The sequence below is a fragment of the Lytechinus pictus genome, chromosome 2 (assembly GCF_037042905.1).
Source record: "Lytechinus pictus isolate F3 Inbred chromosome 2, Lp3.0, whole genome shotgun sequence".
Classification (NCBI taxonomy): domain Eukaryota; kingdom Metazoa; phylum Echinodermata; class Echinoidea; order Temnopleuroida; family Toxopneustidae; genus Lytechinus; species Lytechinus pictus.
In genome coordinates, this window is record NC_087246.1 from 45947685 (window position 1) to 45961574 (window position 13890).

The following is a 13890-nucleotide window of genomic DNA, read 5'->3' on the forward strand; positions in this document are numbered from 1 at the left end:
CGAACCACAAGTCTGATTTCATGATCAATAAAATATGCAATGACCTTTTGACCCCTAGATGACCTTTGACCTTATAATCCTCCTAAACATTCATTTGGTATTACCATGGACCTACTAGAGATGGTATTACCCAAGGATCATATGTACCAAGTGTGAACATGATTCATGCAGAAATTAGAAATCAGGGCAATTTGAACAAAATTTGACCTTTTGACCCCTAGATGACCTTTGGCCCTATCATCCTCAACAACACACATGTGGTATTACCCAAGGATCATTTGAACCAAGTGCGATAAATATTGATGCAGAAATAAAGAAATGAGAGCAAGTTGAACAAAAACTTTTTTTTAAAGATGGACATGACCTCATATCATTTGACCACTAGATGGCCTTTGATGCCATCATTTTCAACGGATCACATGTGGTCAGTGGCGGACCGTGACCCGGAGGAGACAAAGCATTGGAGGGGCACAGCATTGTTCACAAACAATACAGTGCCCCTCCAATCATTGTCTCCTCAGGGTCACGGTCCGGCACTGCATGTGGTATTACCCAAGTATCATATGTACCAATTATCAACAGAATTGATGCAGAAATAAAGAAATAAGAGCAAGTTGAACAAAAACTTGAGCATTTTTGTAACAGATCAACAGACTAACAGGAATATTGATCACTAGGTCTCTCCCAAACTTCGTTCAGGCGAGACAAAAGCCACACCAGTGACTACATGTATTTCTCTTGAAGATTATCACAAACACAGTCAACAAAACTATCACATCTCGAATAAATAAAACAGATTTCAATAACCAAGAATTTGGCTCCTACAACACAAATCCTTCCATAAGGCCCACATAAGCAAAATTTGATAAAATGAACATTGTTTAGTTCAATCACTATAATTCATATGTTTCTCATCTTTACAAGGAACAAGATAGACATGATCTCTATATAAAACATAGTCAAGAAATGGAATAGGTTAAAATCTACAAGTGAATACAAAAGACATTATGCACAAAAACATTTCATGTCAGAAAACACAATTTTAGATCAGACCAAAAAAAATGTTGTTTAGTATACATTTATATGTCTTTTCAAATGAAATGTTGATCTTTCATTTCCAATATGTATTTTCAGACATGAAATTAATATATATCACTAAGAGAAAGAGATAAACATATAAAATACTGAGCGCAAACTTACAGATACATAATGATCAATAGAATAATATGGTTCAGGGGAAAATATTGTTTACAATATACGAATGGTGATATACTTCAATAAACTATTCTTGCCATTCAAGGTTAAATTCTTAAGTATAGAAACATTTAAAGATCACTTCCAACTTACAAAAAAAAATCCCATTATCATTAGACGGATTTCCACATTACGGAATGTCAAATAGTTGGCTAAATACGCTTCATTCTATTTCTCACAATTTTCCCCCTTAATTAAAAAAATCCTACCAGTTTCATATGCCCATTTAGAAGAATATGAAAGTACATAGATGTGGTTTTCCCCCTCTTAGAAGCTGAATAAGTACTGCATGAAAACATGACTATTCCAATATCTCTTTATATAACTGTTATCACAATAAGACGTATCTTTTATTTATTAATTTCAGTCCTTAACCACATCTCTATGAACCGAAAGAAGGAAAACGATAAAATCATTTATTATGCAACTCTGGATTAGGCCTGTGTGGAAAGAAGAAATTTAGGTTTAAAGAGAAACACTTAAGTATTGATCAAGTCCTCATTTTGTGAAACTGTCATCAAGACTTAGTTCAAAGACAAACCACAGAAATAGTTTATTTCAAAATCTCTAGTGGGATTTCCAACAAATTAGAATATTGGTTCACCCCAAAATAAATTGGAAAATTGTTCAATTGCACAGAATGAGTAAAAAAGAGCAAAAAGAGAAAGATAGGGAAAGATAGAGAAAGAGGCAGATAAAGGAGTAAAAGACAAGATATAGGAAGAAAAATAGAGATAATTACAACAACACAAATACATGTAACTTAGTAATACATGTAAGTCTGATAATTTTGGAACGTCATGTAGCCTATATACCGGTATGTATTTCCTATAGAATTTTGAGGGCTATTGTATTGAACAATGTAAGAATCCGTTTTCAAACTCTTGTCAGTTGCCCAGTAAAAGGTTGCACAAGGTTACATTTGATGAATGAACGTTGCAGGTTTGCTATTCCAGCAAAATGTGGAATAGCTGAAATACTTTCATAAGTACAAAATAACAGATTGAATTGCAAATTAATTCATAGCATGACAAATCAGGTACATATCTATCTTAGTATCACTTTAAAATGAATAATATTTTTAGCACTTGAAGTAGGGGATGAAACTTGACAATTCAAAAAATATTTTTTCAGTCATTTCATTAACAGAGCAAATGCTACACAACCCTTTACGGGGCAAACAACAACTTACTTAGTTCTTCAATGTAATAATTATAAGCAAATATTTAGAAATACAGAAACAAGGATTAAGCCTTGGTTTCCCGAGGAGCATTTCATGAAAGGACTTGTTGGATGATTTATCCGACAAGTCGTTTCATCTAAATGTTACCATAGCAATGGTGAAGCCAAGGAGAGAGGTCAGATCACACAATTTGTCAGACAAAAATGTTGATAAAATGCACCACAGAACACTAGTCATTCACATGAAAGAATGACGGACAGGGAAATCCTTCTATAATATAATTCTGTAGCCCCAGGTATAAGCCAATAGAGGGGAGAGCATAAAAGCAGAGAAAATGCCGCAACTTAAGGCTTGTTCAGATATCGAGTGAAACACTCAGCAAAAAAAGCTCAGCAACATTTCTGGTACAAACCCCATGGCACATGGGGTGCCCAAAAGTATGTTGCAGGGGCAAGCAAACTTTCATCTTGCGAAATAAATCTGCGGACCAATCCATTTCTTTTATATAGGGAGCATCAACTCTACACAAAATGTGGCTGGGCTTTGTCGCAACAACAAGACTTTTGAATGCATCACTGGCAACGACTAAAACTCTTTGAGTAACACAGTCAAAGGCAGAAAGCTGAATGTTAACCTGTGTTTGCACTTGATAAATGAAAGCATGCATTGCTTCAACTGATGACCTTTCTTATCACCTCTACGGCCGGCAATGGAGAATATTACGCTAGGAACCATGCAATTTTTATCACTATCTGATGTGTTAAGAAAATCAATGACTTTGGGTTAATTGACATACCAGCAAACAGTCTATTTAAGACCCATGTTTTGAAGGGATATGAACCAACGACAGTATAGACCCCTCACACTTTTTTAGGGAATACCACATTCATTTGTTAATCTGAACTACATCACTGTAAACATATTGCTATGTGCAGCAAATTTTTGAAAATATTTGATATAATTATGGCTATGCAATGCATCATGCATACAGAACACCCTAATAACTCCCCAATTGCTACAATCCTAAATTGTACAGAATGAGTGAAAATTGAAGATCACCCAAGCCTTTGTCAACACAACACTAAAATTTCACACGGAAGCGTATTGGTGTGTGTTGGTTGGTTGGGGAACTGTGAATTTGAAAAAAAAAACTTAAAAGGAATTACCTGAAGGGTTAAATTTTAGGCTAATGTCCTTAGACAATATGTGCTAATGTAATATTTAGCAATGTATTGGTTTTTAATGCTTCAATTTAAAGTTTACCCTTTCACCATCTTTCACATGCAAGGCATCAATGCATGAATAATTGTTTTGATGGGGTGTTTTTTCGAAGTTACAATTATCAAGGGAATCGGTTATCATTTTTTTCTCTCCTTTGCAGCTTACACTTTTAAATTGGGCTTACACATGGAGTAGAATTTGAATATACAGTATTATCTTTATTCCATATCTATGAAGCTGCATACTCATTCTTGTTCTCACACTCTTCATTATCTCTCTCACTTTTCCCTCATGACATCCCCCACCCCTTCCTCTCACTCACTCCCACTCTCTCTCTCTTTTTCCCCATCTCAAATTCTCCTTCTCTCTATCTAACTTTCTTTATTCCAATAACCTTTAAAATAGACTAATGATACCTATCAACTAGAGGGAAGCTACTTATGTGCCCATATCAATCCAATTTTTATTATCTTAAGACTTTATATTCTAATCTTGTGCTATATTGAGTGTATACAAAGAGATCTTTCTCTCTCAGCGGCTTATACCCTTTGAGATCATGACATAGGACTTCATTGCAAAATCATTATCATAATAAGAAAAGGATTAAATCTTTTCTCTTTCGATATAATAGATTAAACACATACATAGACTATAACAAAACATTAGGGGGGCAAATATAATTTTGAGGGTGAAGTTTGCTGCCGCTATCACGTGAAGAGGTTGGTTGGCAGGTTGGCAGCTTCTCCCGTCTCATTCACAGGTACTCCATCGGCATTGAAGGAGAGTTTGTACTTCATGCGAAGGACCGCTCCGGGGGTCCTGTTGACGACCTTTATCGTTTGGGTGACGGCACCGGAGTTGTTAGGCGGGATGGTGTCACCGGACGGGGTCAGCATCTGGAGCTCAAACGTCTGGTGGAGGAAAGAAAAGATGGTGATTTAGACTTAATCATACTTTTATCTCAAAAAAAATCTGAGGAAAGCTCTCATTAATTTTCATGATTTTATTACCAAATTGTAACATGATATATCTTTGTTGCCCTGCAGGTGATTAATTACTTCTTTACCTAGACCTTGTTGCATAAAAGCAAAAGTCTGGTTATATTTTGCCAGAGTGTTTTAATGTGTTATCATCAATGGCATAATTTTGTCTGCCAGTTTTGGGGGCAAAAGTTTTATGCAACAGGCCCCTGAGCTATTTTTTTCTTTTTTTCTTTTTCTCTTACTGTTACCCTAAGTGTTATATTTCTGTAAATGCCTTTTGAAATTTACCTTTGGTACAGCAGCTTGGAACAAGAAGGCATTAAATGAAGACGTGGTGCCATTAGTTGCTTTGAGGTTGATGTTTACCGCCCCAGACACGCTTTCCTTCTCAAAAGAAAACTCCACCTTCAGACCACGGGTTTCAACTGCCGCTACAGTGGGGAATGATGAGCCTACAAACAAAACAAGAAAATAAATCATCAATAACAGCAAAAAAACATGTGCTTCTTTATTTTAAGAGTATTCTTCATTGGATTTTTAACTCATCCAAGAAATATACCATTAGTCGAAAAGAATAACACATAAAATGAATTATTTGAATAAATAACAATCAATGCTCATCCTCAACCTGAAAATCATGCACAAGGTGAATCTTGTGCTCTCCCTGAATTCCATGAAATTTTTCTGTTTTCCATATTGCAAAAAGTGGGGACTCAAGGTATAATGCATTTCCGCAGTCATGACTTACCACCAATATTATTAACAGGGCCGCCTAGGAGACTGTTGATGCCCAGTGCAGGGGGTACGGATGCAGGAGGAACGGTCTGCATGGACCCCATGCCATCCATGAGATTCATGATAGGGTTAGGCGTGGGCTGGACGGGAGGTGGTCCGGAGGGAACGGGTGCGCTCAGGTCCAGACCCCCTAGGAGATCCAGGAGCCCGTCCGTGTTGTTACCGACCGGTTCCACAGGCTTGGTAGGTTGCTGGGGCAGGGAGTTTGTGATGATGGGTGAGCTGGGACCGCCTCCTAATAGGTCTACAAGACTTGAACCCTGCAGAAGATGATAGTGTAATAGAAAAAGAGCAAGGCATGAATAAAAAGATCAGCCAATATTTGTTTTTCTGGGCTAAAGAGATCATTTCTGATGATAAAATGATAATTGGCTTCAAACAGCATCACCTATCTGGAAATAATCAATTCTATAGCGCACTTCACGGTTCAAGGTTTAATCATCGACATTTCACATTTTCATAAATTGATAACAGTATTTACAAACAACTTAATAAATAGAATATAGATTTTCACAAACAAAAAAGGATCTCGACGATCTTTTGCTTACAAAGGTACAGATAAAGAGTACGATCACAACTATTGGCTATAATAAACAAAATAATGAAAATCTTTGTTTCTTATGAAAATAGAGATATTGTATTACCTCATCATGTGTTGGTGCAAGGCTAGGTCCCGTCCTATCTAGCTGCTCATCGTCGAGCATGTCACCGTTGTTCTGTGTCTGCCCTTCTCTCTTCTCTTTGCTCATGGGAGGCATTCTTTCTAATAATGGCCCTCTATAAATCAACAAGCAACAATCAACATGTTTTGAATTAAATTCAATATTTCTTGAGGCCATTCCATAAAACATGTACGTACATTCATAAAATTTTCTGTCTCTAATTTCTGGTTCTTTTGACAGTCTGTAATGCTCTCAAATGACCATGACTTGGTCAGTTTATGAAGGGAAGTAAAACTTGAGAAAAATGAGGGTCTCATTTACAAAAAGGTTGATTATTTTACAGAATTGCCCAATGGTTTTCTGCAAATCAATAACAAACAGCAGTCAATAAATGTTGATTTACTAACAATTTTTTAAAAGCCTACAGGTGATTCCAAGTATGGTGTCAGTACTAGGATTGGTGTTGGGTGTGGGGAAAATGGTGCTGAAAAGGATGCATCATTGATGCTCAAAATTGAAGTAATGGCATCATGCCTCTGTGAGAGCATCTCAATGTCACATGAAAAAGCCTTGACGGTGACATTTGAAATCAGGGAGAAACTGCAGCAACCAACTTGAAATCAAAATTTTCTTGAGGCCTAACACGGCTAGTGTATGCATAGCACGTCAAGACTCTCTTCCCCAGATGACATTCACCAACAGTTATCAACATCAACTGCCAGAAATCACCTTTTTTTTTTTGTCAATCGTAACACCAGGCTGATATCAATTACAGAGTTTACTTGAGGCTTCTGTTCATTCTAAAATATTTTTTTTTAATGGTGCCAGTAATATCCATGAGAGATATTTTGCTACTAACTGGGGCTACATGTCCTTTGGACAATTCAGGGGATATCAGGGCCGTCTTACAAGGAGTTACGATTGATCCAAGCCAGCAACGTCAACATCTAAAATACATGTTTGTTCAAAATATTTTCTTAAAATTATGTATTTTCATACATTCACTCTTTTCTTGACAAATGCAGTATGCTTCTCCTTGTTTTCAAAGGACATTGTGCAAATTTCCTAAAGAAAAAAAATATGACATTGATGAATTTCCATATACTTGAGATTGATCGGATCAATTGTAACTCTTTGTAAGACGTGGCCCAGGACATTTCAAGGGCTAGCTTGCACACGGCTCAATATTAGAAAATTGAAAATGTTTTTGGTGTATTTATACTCACGCTATATTTTTATGAGATTTTGTGAGTGACATGAATTCTACTGATCTCTGTTGTAACTCCATATCCAAGGACTGTGTGTAAGGTTTCACTATCTTTTCTATCCTCCTGTACACCAGGGAGAGAGAAAAGGAGAGAGTGATTAAAATACATCAAGGGAAAAAGAAAGAGATAGGACATGGGACAGCAAGAGAGAGCAGGGAAGAGAAGAGAAGAGAAGAGAAAGAGATGAAGATGGGGAGAAAAAAAAAGAGAGATAGTGTGAGAAAAATAGAGATGGAGAGGAATGAGAAAAGGGTGAAGTACAAAGAGTGAAATAAAAATACATGTATAAAAAGAGATGAAAATAGATTGCAAAAAATTATTATGTTACATTGCAGTTGAAAATAAGTACGACAGATAAAAATATATGTCAAAGACATTGACATTCAAAGAATGAGTATAAAACATTTTCAACGTTTGTAATCAATTCATGTAAATCAAAATGATTATGTCTTTATATCATTTTTTTTTAAATCAATATTTCCTCCTTGCACAGAGTCGCAACTACAGATAACCATTAGAGGCAGAGCTGGGATTTGAATCCTGTACCTCCTGACCCTGGCAACTTATCCACTAGACCAGGACATACACACATCATCCAACTATATTTCAAAAGTTAGGCAAAATTTAAAGAAGATACTCTCTGAAATTAATAATTGTCTGAAGCTTACTCATTTGTCTCTGAGAAGCGAACACTGAGTTTAAGGATGGCTAGGAGTACGTATTCCTTGGTGATTTGCGTTGACGATGTCGTCTGGATCATTGACTCTAATAAATCCAAGACATCATCTTCTGATACCTGTACAATACGTAGAAAGGGAATTACAATATAAATATTTTCAAATAGTCACAGCGAAACATACCATATAAATCACTAAGTTTGATGTTGTCATGCAGATTTACGACTTGACTGCAAACCTCATATGTTTGAGGAGTGGAAATTGTTTGTGCAGGCCAGGAAATATTACACACTCTTCCTACTCGTATTTGCTTGGAAGCATTGCACTGCATCATCCATCCCAACTACGCAAACCGCACCTGAATATTGAAACATTGGAACAATGCACGACAGACGGCACTATTCCATAAAATAATTGGGGCTTTCCCTGTGATTTAGCGGGTTCAAACCCACCAATAGACCAGTTCATAGTTACTTCATGGACAATTTTGGTCAAATTACCTTTCATTTCTTTCATTATGATAGGCAGATTTCAAAGCAAGATATTACGTAAGCTTGCCTTACATAGCAGGATGAAGAAATTTTATAGACCAGGTGACTAGAATAGCACACCAATGAACACTTTATGAAGGTATTTGTTGCATTCCTACTTTGAATGCATATCATACATGTAGCATGTTGCACAATGTACTTGGCAAACTGTGGAATACCAGTCGTTCGTGGACGCATTGTTGTTTTTTGTGGATGTTCATGAAAACCACAATTCAAAAGAATATATGAATAATCAAGACATCAAAGTTGGTGCTTATCTCATTAGATTTTAAACCACCATGTCACTTTAGTACAAATGACCTTCCTCTGATCATGCGTAGAATCTTTTGATCATGCGCAGAAAGGAAAGTACGAACTGGCTTATACACTTCAAAATAAACGGCTCACAGTGGACAGTGAATGGGGGCAATTTGGATTAAACTTTTGACAACAGAAGTATGAGATGGTGGGGATGATTATTAGAATGAATGGTAATATCAAACTATATATGTTGAATTTTGTGTGATTTGCATACATTATGTGTGTGCGTGCAAATCCCAAAGCACCAGTGGCTCTGACTGCGCAATAACCAGTAGCAGTCAAGTGGGTAAACATTCAACACACAATACTCATCCCTGTCATACATACATGTAATTGTCCTAAAAATATGATTTTTATCATTTGACCAAGTGAATGCACTATAAAAGTTATCGAATTCTGTATTCTTGAAAAAATGTGAATAACTTCTATCCCCCTATTGTGAATATGCTAGCAATATTCCATTAATAACAAGCTCAGATGTCCTTTCATTTATATGACTTGAATTAACATTCTTCTCAATTATCGAAATAAAAAGGGCACTCAAAATAATGTGGGAGAATTCAGTCAACACATTAACACACTCAAGGCAATCATAAATTTATATACATCATAAAAAAAGAAATAAATTGCAATCAAGATTTATGTAATTCAGCATGCTGGATTACACTCAGGCAGTAATGCAAAATGTGCAGAATGACTTCACAATCAAATGTTCATGTTCACACATGCCTTGGAGGATTTTTTTTTTTTACAAAAAAGACCTCCATTCATGAAAGACTTCAAAATAAATCCCACTTCAGGTCAAATGGCATATTCAAGATTTCAGGATCACAATAAATGACTTGAATGTGAAAGCCAAAAGAAAAATTACCACTATACCCTTAGGCAAAGTCAATCACTCTTACAAGACATGTTCTGAACTTATATATTGATAACATGGCAAATTCCATACATATATATGATGTGTGAATTCAAATGAATTATTCAGGATTTGTGATATCACAAGGGCATTGTGGTAGACAGACATCAGGCGGTTACATATTGATTACAAATGGGAAGAAATTAGGCAGAGGTGGCTGGAGAGCAAGTTTATAAAGTTACAAATGAATTGACATACATGTAAGTCTGGAATACAGCAATCCAATTTATATGGTTCTCAATCCATTATTATATGAATTGGCATAAGTTTGAAGATTTTAACGATGTAAATTTCATCATTTCATCAATTCGGATGTGAAATAAGAAAATTATGACATTTTAAAGTTCCGCTTATTTATCGCAAAAGAGTTATGTTACGCCCAATTCAGCGATGTGCAAATGAGAGGGTCGATGGTCTCTCTCTTTCACCATTTTTTTGTTTTTTTTAATTAAACAATATTTCAATTTTTACATATTTGATAATAAGGACCAACTTGACTATATACCATTATGAGGGTTTTAATAATGGTAATTCCACATGTCCAGGGAGGAGTAAAACTTTGATTCACTGGACAATGAGAAGAAAATTAGAATATTTCATATTTCAGATAATAAAATACATAAGAAATTGTGAGTGAATTCAACAGTCTCTTCATTTGCACACACAGACCAGGATGTGCATATAACCGTTTTGTGAAATTAAGCAAAACTCAAACGTGTCAAAACTGTCTTATTTTACATCTGATTTTGATGTCATTTTTAGTTTTATGCTTGTTTGATTTTTTTTCTTTTAATTCAAATCAACTATTTATTGGGGTGGACTTGTCCTTTCATATCAAGAAATGGGATTAAATGAGAAAACAGTTAGCCATACATACACAGGCATATGCTGGCGTAAAAGTCCAGATGTGACTTCCCCTCAAACGGTTACATGTATTTTAGGGCAAAGTGTAATATTAGCCCAAATCAGGGTGAAATTATTGAAAAGGACAGGACTGGAAAATGTTGGGGTCTCATATTGTAGCACTTCATATTTTAGTCATTCATAAAGTCATGCCTAATTGTACAAACTGCTTTACATGTATGAAACGGACTCGGGATTATAATAACCACACAGTCACAATCACACATCATGCCTTGATATTCAAAGGACTACTTTCCGAAACGGTGCCTAGATCCATCATGGCCTCGATGGGGGAAATATACATGTGTGGTAAGAGAATGAATTAATACGAGGAAATATATGGATCTTTAAAATGAAAAAAAAAAATGAAAAGTCTGATTTTTTTTTCTTTTTTTTTCAATGGGTAACAAAATAACATAAGGATGGAACCAAAATTCAACTAATTAACCTCATAAAATCTGTTTGTTTTAACATTTTTTTTTAATGAAAATAAACACAACAAAATGAATAGCCAATTAATAAGGCAATATAATAACCCTTTTTATCAGAATATCAACATGTATCAGTAACAGTAAAGTAACACTATGTATATGAAAGGATTATTCTCAGAAGGTACAGCATTAACTATTTCATCAGGACCGGGAGGGGGATGCATATTCAGGTTAGTTAGCGAGAAATGCTACCAGTAACTACAACAATTGCTACTATTTTTGAAAGCCTGTGAAGACAAAAAAAACTTGTCAAAATATTCTAACAATCAAGGAAATAGGCTTAAAAGGGCACAGCAAACTGTTTAACAAGTAAAAACAAGTAATAATATTGACAAAGCATTGTTAGAACATATATTGTACATAATGAGTATTAATAAAAAAATGAAAATAAAAAATCAGTTCATTATAGATGAAGGTGTTATGCAATGAAGGGGGCAATCAAAGAGATAAATCAATAGAGTAGATGGCATATGGATCGATGTTAGTTTGGAATCTTTTCTAACTTTGTGAGCAACACACTTCCAATGAATGTATCGAGCATAGCCACTACCCCTAACTAAATAGGGCAAAAGGACTATTAGTTTAGGAATCTTTTCTATCTTTGGGAGCAACACACCAACACCTCCAATGAATGTGAGATATAACCACTACAAATTACTTAAGGACGTTCCCCAGTTATGTTTGTGCGCATCCCAATCTGAGCATATCTGAGCAGATTTTGACCAAGTAATAGAAGTTTACACTCAACGTTGTGATCTCGTGGGTTTAAAAGTCAAGTCCACCCCAGGAAAATGCTGATTTGAATAAATAGAAAAAATCAAACTAGCATAGTGCTGAAAATTTCATCAAAATCGGGTGTAAAATAAGTTATGACAATTTAAAGTTTCGCTTATTTTTCACAAAACAGTGATATGCACAACTAGGTGAGTGAGTCGATGATGTCTATCACCATGGACCTATTACGAATGGACATTCAACGAGAGCTCTTTATGACCACCACCTGTTTCCAGCTGTCAAAATCGCTGTCTAACCCTTAACTTTCTCTTTACGCGGTTTTTACGACGACCGCCCGGGGCGATTGTTTACACAAGCTCCTTTCGGCCAATGATCGTCACCGATCGATCACTGGCCCTCTTTCGACCAAAGACGGTCATGTTTTAGCCCCGATTGCCAATAGGGAAAGTCCCTACATTACCTAGAATGCAATGCGCGATTCATGTCCGGTTTTTCAGTACATTATTTTAGGCTGTCTATAATGTGCGATTGTCGTCTGACCATAACAAAAAATCCCGTTAAATTTCATCAATCCTGTGGAATTTTATGCCCAAATGAAAATCAACTTCTGACCGAAGGTAAGCGCTACTATCGACATCAATACTGTCCGAAAAAGATGAATTTTAAACGTTTTTCCACACATTTCTCCGTCAAATTTCAACTGCTTTTTTGCCGTAGTTATAAGGATCTGCAAGGTGATGTCAATGCATTTCATCTGCGGTTGTTTGTGATGTACGTAAAAAATACGTTTATGCACGCCTGTTTTCTTGTTTCTGCTATCATCTTCATAGCGCTAACGTTCGCTGCTGTGCGTTGCTTTTGATAAAGTGAACGAACAACATCGCAACGGGTAGGAGAAGCGTACAATTGATTTCCGCTGTCCATCATTGAGAGCGTTTTTTACGACCGACTTGATGGGCGTCAGCTGCCAGCGCTCTGTTTATAAAAGGATTAGCGGTGACGGTCTTTGTCCCAAAGGCGGGGGTTCGTTGAATGTCCATTCGTAATAGGTCCATGCTATCACTTACTATTTCTTTTGTTTTTTATTTTTTGAATTATGCAATATTTCATTTTTTACAGATTTGACAATAAGGACCAACTTGACTGAACCATATAGTATTAAACAATGCTAATTCCACATGTTCAGGGAGGAATTAATCGTTGTATCCCTTGACAATGAGGCGAAAATTAGAATATTTCACTTTTTATATAATAAAATACAAAAGAAATAGTGAGTGGATGACGTCATAGTCTCCTCATTTGCATACCAGTCAGGATGTACATATAACCATTTTGTGAAATTAAGCGAAACTTTAGAATGACATAACTTTCTTATTTTACATCCGATTTTGATGAAATTTTCAGTGTTGTGCTTGTTGGATTATTCTCTTTTTATTCAAATCAACTTTTTGTTGGGGTGGACTTGTCCTTTAAGAACGCAAAATTGTTGTTATTGCATGTTTCTCGACTAAATGGGTGAACTTCAAAGCTCAATAGCAAAAAAATCAAGCACATGTACCCATGTTAATTTGTGCATATTTGGAATAATTAGGTGCTAAAGTAACTCTGCAAAATTTTGTGACAATGACATAGATTTCATTTTAACTTAATTGAGCAATAGGAGCGTTAGTTTGGGATTTTTTCTAGCCTTGGGAGCAATACACCTAACACCCTCAATGAATATGTGAGATATAACCACTACCCCTAACTTAATAGTGCACTAGGAGTGTTAGTTTGGGAATCTTTAGTAACTTGAGGAGCAACACACCTAAACACCGTCAATGAATACATGAGATATAACCACTACCCCTAACTTAATAGCGCAATAGGAATGTTAGTTTGGGAATCTTTTGTAACTTGGGGAGCAACACACCTAAACACCGTCAATGAATACATGAGATATAACCAC

General features: G+C 35.9%; 1 protein-coding gene across 2 annotated transcripts in view; it reads right to left on the minus strand.

Moving 5' to 3' along the window:
• Positions 1-618: 618 nt before the first annotated feature.
• Positions 619-13890, minus strand: part of LOC129278981 (AP-1 complex subunit gamma-1-like) — a 46052-nt gene continuing 32780 nt past the window's right edge. The window contains exons 14-19 of one of the 2 annotated variants that reach the window (XM_064094916.1): positions 8035-8162; positions 7325-7429; positions 6081-6213; positions 5390-5696; positions 4930-5093; positions 619-4569 (exon numbers count right to left, since the gene is read on the minus strand). In XM_064094916.1, coding sequence (XP_063950986.1) covers positions 4366-4569; positions 4930-5093; positions 5390-5696; positions 6081-6213; positions 7325-7429; positions 8035-8162 — 1041 coding nt within the window. In that variant the 3' untranslated portion in view covers positions 619-4365. The remainder of the gene's footprint in view (positions 4570-4929; positions 5094-5389; positions 5697-6080; positions 6214-7324; positions 7430-8034; positions 8163-13890) is intronic. The other variant, XM_064094915.1, reaches the window with a different exon arrangement.